Source organism: Rhinolophus hipposideros (genome assembly GCF_964194185.1).
Source record: "Rhinolophus hipposideros genome assembly, chromosome: 15".
In the NCBI taxonomy this organism is placed as follows: domain Eukaryota; kingdom Metazoa; phylum Chordata; class Mammalia; order Chiroptera; family Rhinolophidae; genus Rhinolophus; species Rhinolophus hipposideros.
In genome coordinates this window covers 51,091,539-51,104,684 of record NC_138061.1, presented here as the reverse complement: position 1 = coordinate 51,104,684, position 13,146 = coordinate 51,091,539, and the positions used below count along the sequence as shown (strand labels likewise).

Below are 13,146 nucleotides of genomic sequence, written 5' to 3'. Positions count from 1 at the left end.
CATATTTTTCCTCTCCTATTCCTGCTTCTTAGTTCCCATCACCAGAGTGGGACACAGTGACTCCTGAAGCCAAAAACTTGATCAACCAAATGCTGACCATAAACCCTGCAAAACGTATCACAGCTGACCAGGCTCTCAAGCATCCATGGGTCTGCGTAAGTGTCTTCACCCAAGATCGAGGAGATCAGGGGTTTCAGCCTCAATATGCCCTTAGTACCCTCCTTACCCTTCTTTAATGAGCAGAGAATAATTATTCTGGGCCCTGAGCAAGGACTCAGCAGAGAGGGAGGGGGACCAGGTGGGGCCCAGGGTCAGTAAATGTTACCAGGAGGGACTCAGGGAAGCAGATGGGGCTCGCTGGCCTCTACCTGTCTCACGCTCACTCATTGTCAGGTGTGATTTAGTTCTGATCTTGAACGAGGGCTTAGGTTGACCTTTGCAGACTCTAGGTCGTTGATGATATTTCTATTTGATGATATTTCATCATAGCTGGCAGAACTCAAAGTGGACTGCCCAGCTTAACGTGCATATTCAGACCTCAACTCTCACACAGTGCTAATGGAAATGTGACCAAGACTCAACAATTAAACAGAGGGGTCTCTGAGCAATTAAAAAGAGCACCCTGAAGTTCAGTCATAAAGCTCATCCCAGGAGAGCCCTCTAGGTTATCAATGTGGGTCAACATACTCTGTTTTCATATACAGGTCTGTCAAGCTGAAATATCTGTTTTCAAGCGAAGGAGAGGGTCTACTACAGTTAGGCCTCCACTGATTACCATTGATGCATTTATTTATTTGTCCTTTCCCATGTTTATTGAATGCCTCTTGGGTGCTGGAGATACAAAGATGAATGAGGCATGGTCCCTTTCCCTAAAGATCTCAGATTATCTGGAGAGAATAGGCACTCAGGCTACCATTCTATAATGTCACAAGTATGTAAAAGAATCTATTTAGTGTGCAGGTGCTCCCACTGTCCCTAGTGGGCAGTGGGATTGCTGAAGCCTGCGTGGAGGTGGTGATCTCTGTCCTGGTTCTTGACAGATGACTAGGAATTCCACATGATCATAACCTGCACACTTGGCTAGGGTGAGAGGCCATGGGGAATTGTGGTGAGTTTAAGGACTGTTAGTAGTTTGGTTGTAGATGAAGATATAACTATAGGAATGCAAGAGAATGAAGCCAAAAAGATTCCGTGACATAAAAGTTTCTGCCTAAGGAGTTGGATTTTACTCTGAAAGCACAGGGAACTATTTGAGAGTTTGAAATAGGGAATGAAATTTGCAATTGAGAAAGATCAATTGGCTTTGGGGAGTGAAAGAGAGAGTGGTATCTGTGGGAACTGCCCGGTTTTGAGTGGGTAACTGAGTGGAGTGGAGCGTTATGCCATTTACTGACCCAGAAGAAACCCCGAGGAGGAGCCAGTGTGTGAAAAAATATGATTTTAGTTTTGTACATACTGAATGTAATGTATGGGGACCTCGTTCTAGAGATTAGAAAAGAAGTTAAAAATTAGAAATGCAGGTTGTAGTTCCTTTGGTATAGGCGGTGTTCAGGTTGTAGAAATCGATGAGATTGCTTCTGTGCTGATCAAATCTTAACTGTGGGTTTATGTAAGAGAAGAAATGACCACTAAGCACCAGCATTTCATGGCAGGGAGAGTTAGAAGAGCCAGCTAAGGGGGCTGAGAATGAGAGCTTGTGTTGTAGAAGGAAGAGCAGGAGGAGGAGAGCCTAAGGAATAGGAGGTCTTAGTAAGGGAGCGGCCATAATCACATGCTTAAGGGAGTCCATGATAAAGATGGAAAAGAACCCACTGGCTCTGACCAGACAGAGGCCATTGTTTTGTTATTTTACAGATAGAGGCAGTGGAGTGAGAGATACCACACAGCCTGTTTTCAGTGAGGTGAACAGGGAATGGGGGTGAAAGGAGGAGGAAATGGTACTATTTAGACAAGATGGATGGGTTAGGGGAGTTTTTCAATTTTTAAGAGTCTGTTTAAGGAGAGGCTTGACTATGAGGTACAGACTGCAGAGAAGACTGTGGTCCGGAGTGAGGGGTTAAAAATATTGGCTGATGAGGAAGCAAAGGTTTGGGTAGCCAAAAGAACAAGGGCCTCTTGAGCCCAGGTCAAGAGATCCGCACTGGACATTGAGGGATGATACTGCTGAGACCCGGAATTAGGTCGCAGGCCGGTAGAAATCAGCTGGAGGGTGGGAGTGCTGAAGTTTAAATTCTTTCTTGATGAGCTCTCGTTTCTCTTTGTGGAGAAGTTTACACTCTGGAGGAGGAGGTGAAGTGAGAGAAAAAGTTGGGAGAGTTGCTTTGGGAACCAGGAAAGGGAGTGGGCCCGGGATGAGGGGAAGGATTGCAGGGTGGCTCCGTGGGGTTGTGGGTACCAGGCTGCTTATTGTAGGATTTGTTTTTCTGGCAGGCTGGCCAAGACAGCAACAGCAAAGGGAGGGGGTGAGCAACTCCCTCCCTATAATAGGCACTCCAGAATTAGGGAAATATGTTCCGGGGGTCATTGTGTAGGCCCTATCCTCCACCACTCTCTATACCGCAGTGGCCCCTGAGGACATCACTATATGATGATACTACGTAATAATTGATGTTTGTATTGATGACTCTGAGTCATCAAGGAGATGTATAGCATGTCCAGTGGCCTCTGTTTAAGGAGGAAGGAAGTTAGTAGTCATACAGTAACGAAAAATTTCTGTCCAAAATGATGCCGAGAATTGATGGATCAAGGATCAAGGTAAAGATCCTAACTTCCCAGATCACAGCTTCATTTAGGACCTTGTGTGGGGGTGTGTTGAGAGGAGCTCTTGGAAGGAATGAACATTCTCTGTAGAGAGCAGGAACCCTGTGTTCTCACTGGGTTCCGGAGTCTGGAACACAGTAGGTGCTTAGTAATCAGTTGCTGAAGGAGTGACTGCATGAGGACCCAACCCAGTCCTCGTTTTCCAGGTGAAGCTGAGAGTGCTCTCTCAGACACCCTCCTCTAGCATCAGATATCGTGGTGTTTCCACGTTCAGATTCTTGTCCTTACATAACTTTGAGTTTTGGGTAGTGTTATTATTCTAAAAGCATCTTCATATCTACGACCTCATTTTATCTTCGGAGAAATTCTGGGGTGGCTGAGTACACAGCCATCGGTGCTGGGACTATGGTGAGGGCCAGAGGATCTGGCTGGGGGCTCATAGGCCTGTCTGTCTGGCTTCCAGCAACGATCCACGGTGGCCTCCATGATGCATCGGCAGGAGACTGTGGAGTGCTTGCGCAAGTTCAACGCCCGGAGAAAGCTGAAGGTGAGTCTTGCCTTCCGGGATGCCAGTGTCCTGCAATCATGCCTTTTGACAGTGCACCCCCGTCCCCATCATAAAAGGAAGCTCCCCTCCTGACTGCAGCTGAACTAGGAAGGTTGTACATGTTGGGGGGGCCCCAGAGACCTGCCTTCGTCAGGCTCTAGTCAGCAGCTATCCTCTGCCTGAGACCTGGTGACACTTCTAGAGGCCGATTGAATTCACAAGTCCCTCTTCTTTCCCCAGGGTGCCATCCTCACGACCATGCTTGTCTCCCGGAACTTTTCAGGTATGTTTTCCCAGCCATGCACTTTAATTCTACCGAGGTGAGTGGGTCAGAACAGGGTGTTGCCATACCACTCCCTCCCAGCGCTGGGCATCTCAGCAACACATTGACCAAGATGATAAGGATCCTGTTTTGAGGGGCTGCTGCTGCTAGTTCCTGTCACCTGAGATTCTGGGGGTGCTGTACTTGGGTTCGAATTTATGAGCTCTGTTTCCTAGGACCTCCCAAGGTGTAAACTGCCCAGTCTCCCATTTACCTAGTCCCTGGGGATTCTTATTTGTCTGAAGATCTCTCAACATTTTTAAGATTTTAGTCCATCTCTGGGGTGTTGGAGGATGTGCTGGGAAAAAGAAAGAGATGAGGTGTAGTGAATTTTCTCAGTCACCACCAGTAATTTGCACAGTGAGGTGATCTCTACTTCACTGTGTCCAAGTAGAGATGACTAATAGAAATTATTCCACATGTTTAAACCTTTTACAGTGACTGTGCTTAAAATATTCTCTGTGATACTAGCTATAAAAGTGAAAAACTAGAGACTAGCAGGATGGAGGGAAAGGAACTTGCTTCAATTTGCATGACCATTTGGGAAAGTTGGGACCAATAATTTGTAAATCACACTTGATATTTCTTTTTAAGATGCAAGACATTCCACCTTCTCCCCACACCCCCATCCTCTCCTCCATTGTTTGCCCTCAGTTGGGAAGCACGGTGACTTTTTTATGAAAAAAAGATTAATGTCAGGACTTAACTGAAGACAGAAGGGCTCTTCTTGGCTTGCCTTTTCTCCTGGTCTTCCCACCCCCACCCCCCAACCCCCGCCCTACCCCAACACCACTGTTTTGGTTCAAGACCTGCCTTCTCATTCTCATAACAGTGCTTTCCTTCTGCACTGCCGAGGAGGCACACAGCTAGCAAGTGGTACAACCAAGGCAGTGTGGGTGGTGTGGGCGGCTCACGTAGGCAGCCACTCTGGGCAGACCTTGCTCCCTTGAGATTGCGTCCTAGTGGGCTCGTCTATGTTGGTTCCAGGTAACCTAAAGCTCTGGCTCTGGGGGAGCCACAGGTGAAAAGACATGGGGCTTCATGAGCCCCAGCCCGAGCGAGAACCACGGAGCCCAGGACGGTCAAGATTGGAGAGTGAGCTGAGGGAGTGTCCCACCTCAGGCCATCCCCTGGACCCTGGTGTGGGGCTCATTCTTATGTTGTGGGTGCCGAGGTGGGGAAGTCTGTGGTCCTGGATTTACCTCCCACGATGGGAACAGAAGGGCGCAGTTGGCTGCTTTCAGCAGGGATGGAGCTGTGGTCCCACATCGTGCCTCTTGTCTTCTAATTACTTGCAGCTTCTACTTTTCTTGGTTTAAGAGCCTTTCTTTAGGACACCCAAGGGCAGTTCTGTGCTGACCCTAGAAGGGTGATCTCAGGAAGAAATGTGAAGACAGGCTGCTAGGAAATCAATAGCATGTGCCCCATCCCCTGGCCTCAGGCCTTGCAGCAACCTTGCCCCATCCATTTCAGAAAATTGGTGTCCCGGTTTAAGGAAATCGGTCTCTCTGTTAAGACAAAGCACCTTCACTAATCCCTAAAGAGCCTCCTGTCCTTGCTTCCCAGACCTCATCTGGCTTTTATGCTCACTTTTCCCTGGGTCAGAGGAGACCAAAAAAAAAAAAAAAAATGCTGCAGGCATTCCAGGATAACCTGTATAACCAACAAGGAAGGTCACCTCTGTTTCTTTAGGAACAAGCTAGGCTGTTTTCTGAGTTCATCCTGACAGGGGTGTAGCTTAGCCCTGGACTCTAGCAGGTTGGCTAATGGTGAAATCAGAGCGTCTAGAATGTACTGCTTCAGCAGCCTTTGTTTTCTTTATGGGGCCTTCTTTCTTAGGCATCTTTACCCTTGGAACACCGTTATGTACGGGCTGAGAAAAGCTGCCTCTCCTGGCTCCCTGCCTTGAAGAGGGAAAGCAGCCTGTGTCTCTGAGGAGCTGGGGCACATGGAGCATCAGTGAACTTAGCTGCACATAGGCCATGGACCCTCCCTGGGCCCTGAGTGCCAGTCTCTCTACTGTTTGGAATGTGGCCCGAGGAAAGGGCTGCCTTCTGCCCTGGGCTGTCTGAAAATGGCCTCATTTAGGTCCCCTGGGGAGGAAGGTCTGAAAGTGGGGCTCACTTTCCTCATAGCCTTACGCGAGGGCTGGGCTACCTCAGAAAGGACACTGCCTCTCACCAAGTCAGGCTTTTCTCTGTAGACCCTCAGCTGAGGTGGTCCCAGGACAGGTGCTGAAACTATTTCTATGAAGTAGAGCTGTGGTATTCCCTATGCCCTGTCTGAACTCAGTCCTCTCAGGTCCCCAGACTGCTGCAGGGCTGGCTGCACCTGCTCCTCAGCCTGTCCCCAGCACCTTCGCTCCCCCAGCTCGGCTGGCTTGGCCACGCCGCTGGACCCTGCTGTGCGGGGGCGGCCAGCGGGTTCCTGTGCCTCGCGCTGGGGCATGCTCGCTGCTGACTGGCCACCGTGGCTTTGCGGCAGCTCTGTGCACTGAGAGATTGTATCCCCTCAGTTGGCAGGCAGAGCTCCGCCCCCGCCTCGCCTGCCGCGAGCGCCGCCAGCCTGGCCGGGCAAGGTACGTGGCATGAGTCCTCCCCGACCGCCTGCCTCGGCTCCCTGCCACCCCACCAGGAGGGCCAGCATGCCAGGCCCACTCACCAGGGAGGCGAGTCCCATGCTTGCGGGCTGAGATGGGCATGCCGGACGGACCACCTAACTTGGCATCTGCGAGCGCATTGGTGTTACAGAGCCCCCTAACCAGCCATGCATGCTGGGCGCTTGCCAACTCTCAGGAGGCAATAGCCTGGGGACATGGAGCTGGGCAGCAGGAGGTTTTCCTCCAGACAGCCCAAGAGCCTGGCCTGCCTATGAGGGCTGTGGCCAGAGGTGGGCCCAGAGACGGCCCTGGGTGTGCTAGGACTAGGCTTCACCAGCACTGTTGGCAACTCCACAGAGGAAGCCATGCCCCTCAAAATTGTGAAGTCTGGGATTTTAAGCCTTCAGTTCTAAAAGGCTATAGAGTACAGAAGCTGTGGGGACAGAGTCCCTGGGTTTGGATCCTAGCCCTGCCACAACCTGAGCAAATCACGTCAGCTCTCCCGGCCTTAGTTTTCTCATCTCTCCAGGGGGGGCTAATAAATAACATGGCTGTGATTAAGACCATGTATGTCGAAGGCTCTCAACCCTGCCTGTACAAGACAGCTTGTAAAAAATCCTGATGACAGCACCCCACCCAACAAAATCAGAATCCGTAAGGCATGGAAAAGGCATAAGCCAAGTGATTCTAATGGGCAATCGGAGTTGAGAACTCTGATTTATATAAAGCACTTAACACAGTAGGTAGTCGGGCATAGTAGTAAATACATTTAAAAAAATAACTTTCAAATAACCCCAGCATGACTAGAGATAGACCCAAAGGCCATTTTGGAGGGTCAGAATTTTTGTGATGGAAGGACCCCTATTCTCATTGTAGAGAGATGGGACCCAGTTTGGGTCCAAATGACCACCTGAAGGTGAGGATGGTGGCAGCAACAGTAGTGACAGCAGTTAACACTGAGTACTTGCTATGTGCCAAGCACTCTGCTTAGTGCTTTTCATGCATGGTCCCATTGGGTCCCCATCTGTCCCCATCCGCACTGTCCTGTGACCTAGGCCCTGTTTTGTCCCATTTTAAAGATAAAGAAACAGGTTCAGGGAGGTTAAGTAACTCACTCAAGGTCACATAGCTAACAAGTGGTACAACCAAGATGCAAACCCAGTGAAGTCCAACAGATCAGACAGTAGGGCTGATTTCACCTCCCCGCGCCTCCCAGACTCCATCTACTGTATGCTACCTGTGGCCTTTATGGCCAGCAAGCATCACCAGCCTTCCTGCACAGAGCTCATAAGCCTTGAGCATCACCTTGTGCTAGAACCTGTTTAATAACTTGTAATTTTACCCAGTCTTTCTGCTCAGTGGGTCCAGAGTGAACGGAGGAAAGGGTGGCAGATAGGACCCAGTAAACCTGTTGAGGACCTGCCCAGTCAAGGCTTCAACCCCCTGGCAAAACCCTCCTGTAGGTGGTCCTGGTTTCTGTGTCTGTGCCTGTCTGTCCTCACGTCTGGTCTCCTTCGTGAACGGTGACACTTGTTTCTTGAGAACACTCAGGAGATGTCTTGCATCCTTCCAGCTTGGCTGTCCTGAGAATCTCCATCTAGGGGCGGAGCCCTCACCTTTCACCCTGGCACTTTGCTTCCAGGCCTGGGTGGAAGCTGTCGAAGGCAGAGTTCCCAATGCCCCAAGCAGCTCCAGTACTGAACGTGGTTTCTCCTCCTAAGCAGTGTGTCTCTGTTTCTGCTGAGCCCTCTTCCACAGCAGAGGAGGTCCTGAACTACCACCCTGAGGGTCTGACGCTGCTTGAGATGTCCTTCATGCTTTCGGGCTACCAGGAAGGGCTTTGCTTCCAGGGATTTCAGGAGACTCCTGGCCCCCTTTTCAGACACAGCAGTCTCTTGTGGATCCAGCTGCCAGACTTCAGGTTGGGGAAAGGGTGCAATGCAGGAGACTTGATTTTCCTTTTTGTTTTCACAGCTGCCAAAAGCCTATTGAACAAGAAGTCGGACGGTGGCGTCAAGGTAGGTGTCTCTACCCCTTTAGCCTGAGACTGGCCTCTCCTAACAGTCACTATGGAAATTGTTGGCATCTTGTTCCCCCTTTCCCCAGGAACCTTCCTATCCTTGCTTTTCTGCTTTAAACCAGAAACCTTTGTGCTTAGAACAGCAGGTTCCACTGGCCTGAGAGGGCAGGAGGGAGATGTGTTTCTCCTGACCCTAACTTGATTGGAAAGACTCAGGGGAAGTGATCCAAATTATGGTTTACTAGAGCTGAATCCTGAACTTGACTTCCAGACAGATGCTTCATTTCCAGGACTTGACTCTCTGGTCTTTTAATCATTTGGTTAATCTTTGTTTTTTCTTTCTTTTTTTTTTTTAATTTTTCTTTTTCTTTTTAAAGCACAAACCTTTTTAACAAATGAAAGCAAAGTTTGCCTGGTTGACTCAGGGTATAGGGCTTGGTACCTGAAGCCACTACTATCCTTTTGGTCTTTCCTTATCTCCAAGGTGCTTCCAGAACCCAGCTCAGATACCATGAAGTGAAAGTATCTTAAACTTTCACGGGGCATAGGCTCCTTAGAAACAGGTGAGGGACATGGTCTTAGTTCGTTTCCTTTTGATGAGGGGGCTTTACTTGTGGGATAAAGACAAGAGAAGGCAACAGTGTCCTGCAGCAGGAAGCCCTAGTGGGACCGACTGATTGGCCAAGATGGAGGAAAGGAGACTAGAGGTCCTCCCAGGGCTCAAGGTGTTCCATAGCTGCTTTGGGTACTGTGGTATTAGAGAGGAGTTCATGCTATCTTGAAGCCTCCCAATTTACACTATAGAATTTCAAATCGTGAAGTTACCCAAACCTTTAAATTCCAACAGAAGTTTAAATTGGGCCTTTCCCCAGGATCTTATGTCCCCAGCTGAGATCCACACGTGTGTGCCATTTCCTTCTCCACAACCCCTCCTCTTTCTGTCATTCTTTGCATGCCTGCTTCTGTGTATTTGTGGCTCCAGGAGGGGAGCTTGGGCTCCGCACACACCTGCTAACATGGAGCTGGGGTTGGCTGGCATCCCCCGCTAGTTAAAGGAACATGAGCTAGATGGGTGGAGCCAACTTAGGAAAAGGTGGCAGGTTTAGCTGGAGAGAGATTTGTCTTATTTCTACCTGGGGAAGAAGCTAGAGTGAATCGATCTTTACAAAATATTTAATACATACTTATCAGGCCCGGTGCTGCATTTAGTTCTAGGGTCACAACAGAGATAGAAGAGGTGATGCAATATTTGTCTACCTTTAGGAAGTTGCAAGTTTAGTTGAAGAGGAAAATGGACACACCCGGAATCAGCTAAGCACTGAATGGTATATGGTACTGGACCCTACATGGGATGGTTCAGTCCAAGAAGCTTTTGGGAAAAAGCTTATTGGAGAAAGCCGAAAGGATGTAGGGAGACTGGAACAAGTCAGTGATTGGAATGGAGATTGAGGGTGAGGAGACAGGGGAGGGAGACTCACCCTTTGTTTTTTTACTTTGCACACGAGTCTTTTCTTTAAAATGAGAATGTATTCTATAACGTAAAAACAACACAAAAATATTTTTATGGGTTCTATTATACATATTGATGTTTTCTGACCCACTGGAACATGGGGTGTGTGGTAGAGGAATGTCAAAAATACAAGTGGATTGGTCGGGTTGGGCAGAGGAGTTGGAGGTTTGTATGTCAGACAGTGGGAAATGCTGTAGGCCACTGAGCAGGGAAGCTATGGTAAGACCGATGTTTTTGAAAGATTTGGCTAACGGTGTAAGAGTGAATAGAAAAGGGTAGGTATCAATAGAAAAGGAGGTATCAATTAGGATTTGTTGTAATCTGGGTGTAGGGTGAAAGAAAAGGTGGTTAGAAACAGAAAGGGTTAATGTTCAAAGTACTTAACCATCAGCAGAGCATAGGCACCAACCAATCAGAATAGGTGCTGCCTATGGGTAATTGGTCCAGCTGTTCCCATGAGTGCTGGGCTCTGATTACACATTAGCTCTGATTAGAGGTTTGCCAAAGGAAGTTCACACTGGATGTGGCGGATTAAAAAAGGGTCCTTCGAAGATAATGTCAAAGTTTCTTGAATGTCAAAAGAAATAGTGGTGCCTCTGCTAGAAATGGGAGTAGTTGTGAAGGAATGCCCAGTGTGGTGGGAAGAGAAGCTTGGTTTTGACCACACTGAGACTGAGAGAAAGGTGGAGATCTGCATGGAGAGGTTTTTAAAAGTGTAGCCCAGGGAGGAGGTCACAGTGGACTGCAAATGAGGACTCGCCTGAGTGAATCACATGAGTCCACTCACTCAGCCAATTCTGTGTCTCAGGAGCTGCGACGGCAGTGACATAATCCACCCTTTTAAGTGTTCACAGTGGGAGAGAGACAGGGAAACCACCAGTTCTGGTGCAGTCTAGTAAGATCCGTGAGGGCCCTGTGCTCAGGGCAGGTGCTGGGGATGCAGAGAGACGAGCATCTGAGCCAGAACAGATTTTCCTGAAGGAGACGGCCCATGAACTGAGTTTGAAGGGTTGGTTGGATTTTGCCAGGTTAAGGAGGGGGAGAGGAGGAGGAAAGCTATTCCAGGCAGCGAGAATAGCACATGTGAAGATACACAGGTTTCAAACAGCATGATGATTGTGGAAACTTAGTAGCTTCTGTATGGCTAAAGCAAAGAGCGATTGCACAAAATAGGACCTGAAATAAAGCAGTGATAACTGAGACAGTAGTGAGAGGATGAATAAAGGAGCCATTAAGGAGCATGTTTGTAACAGAACTTTCTAGATGCTGGCCTCAAGGAGGAGTGTCAGGGGCAGCCATGTAAGATTAGCCTAAGGAGCTAATTAAAAATGTACAGAGTCCAGGGTTCAACCTGGAATTCAGATTTAGGAAGCCTTGGGTGAGAGGCAGAATCTGAATTTTTAATAATTCTCCCCTTCCCCCATGTGAATCCAAAGCACATGAAAGTTTAAGAGTCCAGCAAAGGCAAAATTGGGGGGTTATTTGTTACTAAGGGGCTGGAAAAGAAGAGGAAATCAGCAAAGGAAATGTAAAAGGAACAAAGAGGTGGGGGAAGAACAGAGGTATGCAACAATGCTGGACCCTCCAGGAATGCTAAGAAAGATGAGGTCTAGGCAAACAGTCAGTAGATAAATTGCTTTAAAAAAAGCATATGTGGGGAACCTAGCCTTGTGTCTGACTATGTGCTCAGTAAATGAGTTTGATTCTTGAGAAAAAGGCTTGAACTGTCGTGGTGGGACCAGAGGCTAAGATGCATGTCTTAAAGAAAATGACCAGCCAATATCAAAAGGCCAACAACAGACAGGTTGGGGGAAGTATTCACAGCAGGTGTGATGGGAGGAGTTAATATTATTTTTATACCAAAGAGCTTTCTCTCATAAATAAGAATCCCCCCCTAAAACTCAGTAGATGATGGTCAAAGAAGATGAACTGAGACTCTGTCTGAAAAAGAGGACGTAAAACTGGTTCACAAATGTGGATGTTTAGCCCCACTTGTATCAGAGAAATACAAGTTTAAACGAAGTGCCATTTTTGACTCTTAAGTTCATGATTAAAGTGCAAATCAGAATGATTTTGTAAAACGGCCTGTGTGTCAAAAGCCATAAAAATATGCTCCTACCTTTTTTATCCTTTAATTCTACTTCTGGGAATTTGTCCCAGATTAATAGTTCAAAATATAGAAAAACTGAAAACAAAAAGATGTTCGACATGACATTATTTATAACTGAAAAGATTGGAGACAATCTCAAAAGCCAATAAGATAATGACTAATAATTATGGGAAATCCTTACTAGACCATTACAAAGTTATTCATTGTCATGATATTTGATGACGGAAATGTTTTCTGTTAGGTGGAAAAAGTGGGATATAAAGGAGTACATAATATACTATCATCTAAATATTGTTTTAAAAAAGCAATGTGTTTGTAGATTATATATAGGATTATGGGTGGTTTTTTTCCCCTCTTTTCTCTTTTCCAAATTGCTTGTAATGTGGCCACTGTCCTTTTATAATCAGGAACAAGTATGTAACAGTGACACGGTAGGATGAAAGTGCTGAGAAAGGGATGAAAGCAGGACGTATGGGGTTTGACTTTTTGGGGTCCTCTTAAAAGTTGGGGTGATACCCTGTGTTATGAGGGAGGCCTGTAAAGTGGCTCCGAAGATCCTGAGCTGTTGTCAGCATCTTGGATCTTTCTTTTAGACCCCACCTTCCTTTCCCAGCTCCAGCTTAGGCCCATGGGGTGGTTTCCAGTTCACTGTCCAGCAGCTTTCACAAGATGCTCAAATATAGCATCGTTTGGCGCTCTTAAATTTGGGGACTTCAGGTTCTGGTTAGGTTTCTTTGAATGTGGAAACCAGTGATCCAGGGTCTATGGAAGAGCGAGAGCCACTAGTGAGGATGACACTTGAGGGGCCACAAACTCTCAGATCCCGAGAAGTCCCTCATTGAGGACAACTTGTGCATTCTGCTAGTCCCAGGGCAGAAGGACCATCCAATATTTAAAATAATAATGAAGGAAAGAAAGAAAGGATACAATTACTTCCTTAGTACTGTTTGAATATTTGTTTAAGTATGGAAATGAGCTTGAGCTCTTTTCTGCTTTAAATTTTAAATAAGTATTAATATTTAATTTTTAAATATAAGTGAGATGTAGTTCTTTAGAAATGATCCGGTATTTAAACTGTGCTGCAGTGTGCTGCTTGAGAAAGCCCGGCTGTGCATGGCAGAGGGCAAAACCCCCGGAACGATGGAGAGAGGAACTGGAAGAAGTCTACTCACCTGGTAGAAACTAACCCTTGGGTAGAAAAGGATTTTCTCGGGTTTTCATGCAGGACAGTTTAGGGAAAAGAGCCAGCGGGGAGAAAGTTGAGAACTTACTCCTCGT

At 47.3% G+C, this 13,146-nt stretch overlaps 1 protein-coding gene across 36 annotated transcripts in view; it reads left to right on the top strand.

Annotated features, from left to right (window-relative positions):
* CAMK2G (calcium/calmodulin dependent protein kinase II gamma) overlaps positions 1-13,146 on the top strand; it is a 52,856-nt gene that overhangs the window by 25,115 nt on the left and 14,595 nt on the right. For 19 of the 36 annotated variants that reach the window (XR_013994956.1, XR_013994957.1, XM_081073733.1 and 16 more), the window contains exons 10-13: positions 33-155; positions 3,224-3,307; positions 3,548-3,590; positions 8,203-8,246. Coding sequence is in view for 33 of the 36 variants with exons in the window: in XM_081073733.1 (XP_080929859.1) it covers positions 33-155; positions 3,224-3,307; positions 3,548-3,590; positions 8,203-8,246 (294 nt within the window). In the remaining 3 variants the exon portion in view is untranslated. Of the gene's footprint in view, positions 1-32; positions 156-3,223; positions 3,308-3,547; positions 3,591-6,144; positions 6,208-8,202; positions 8,247-13,146 lie in introns of all 36 variants that reach the window. The other 17 variants (XR_013994958.1, XM_081073755.1, XM_081073743.1 and 14 more) reach the window with 1 other exon arrangement.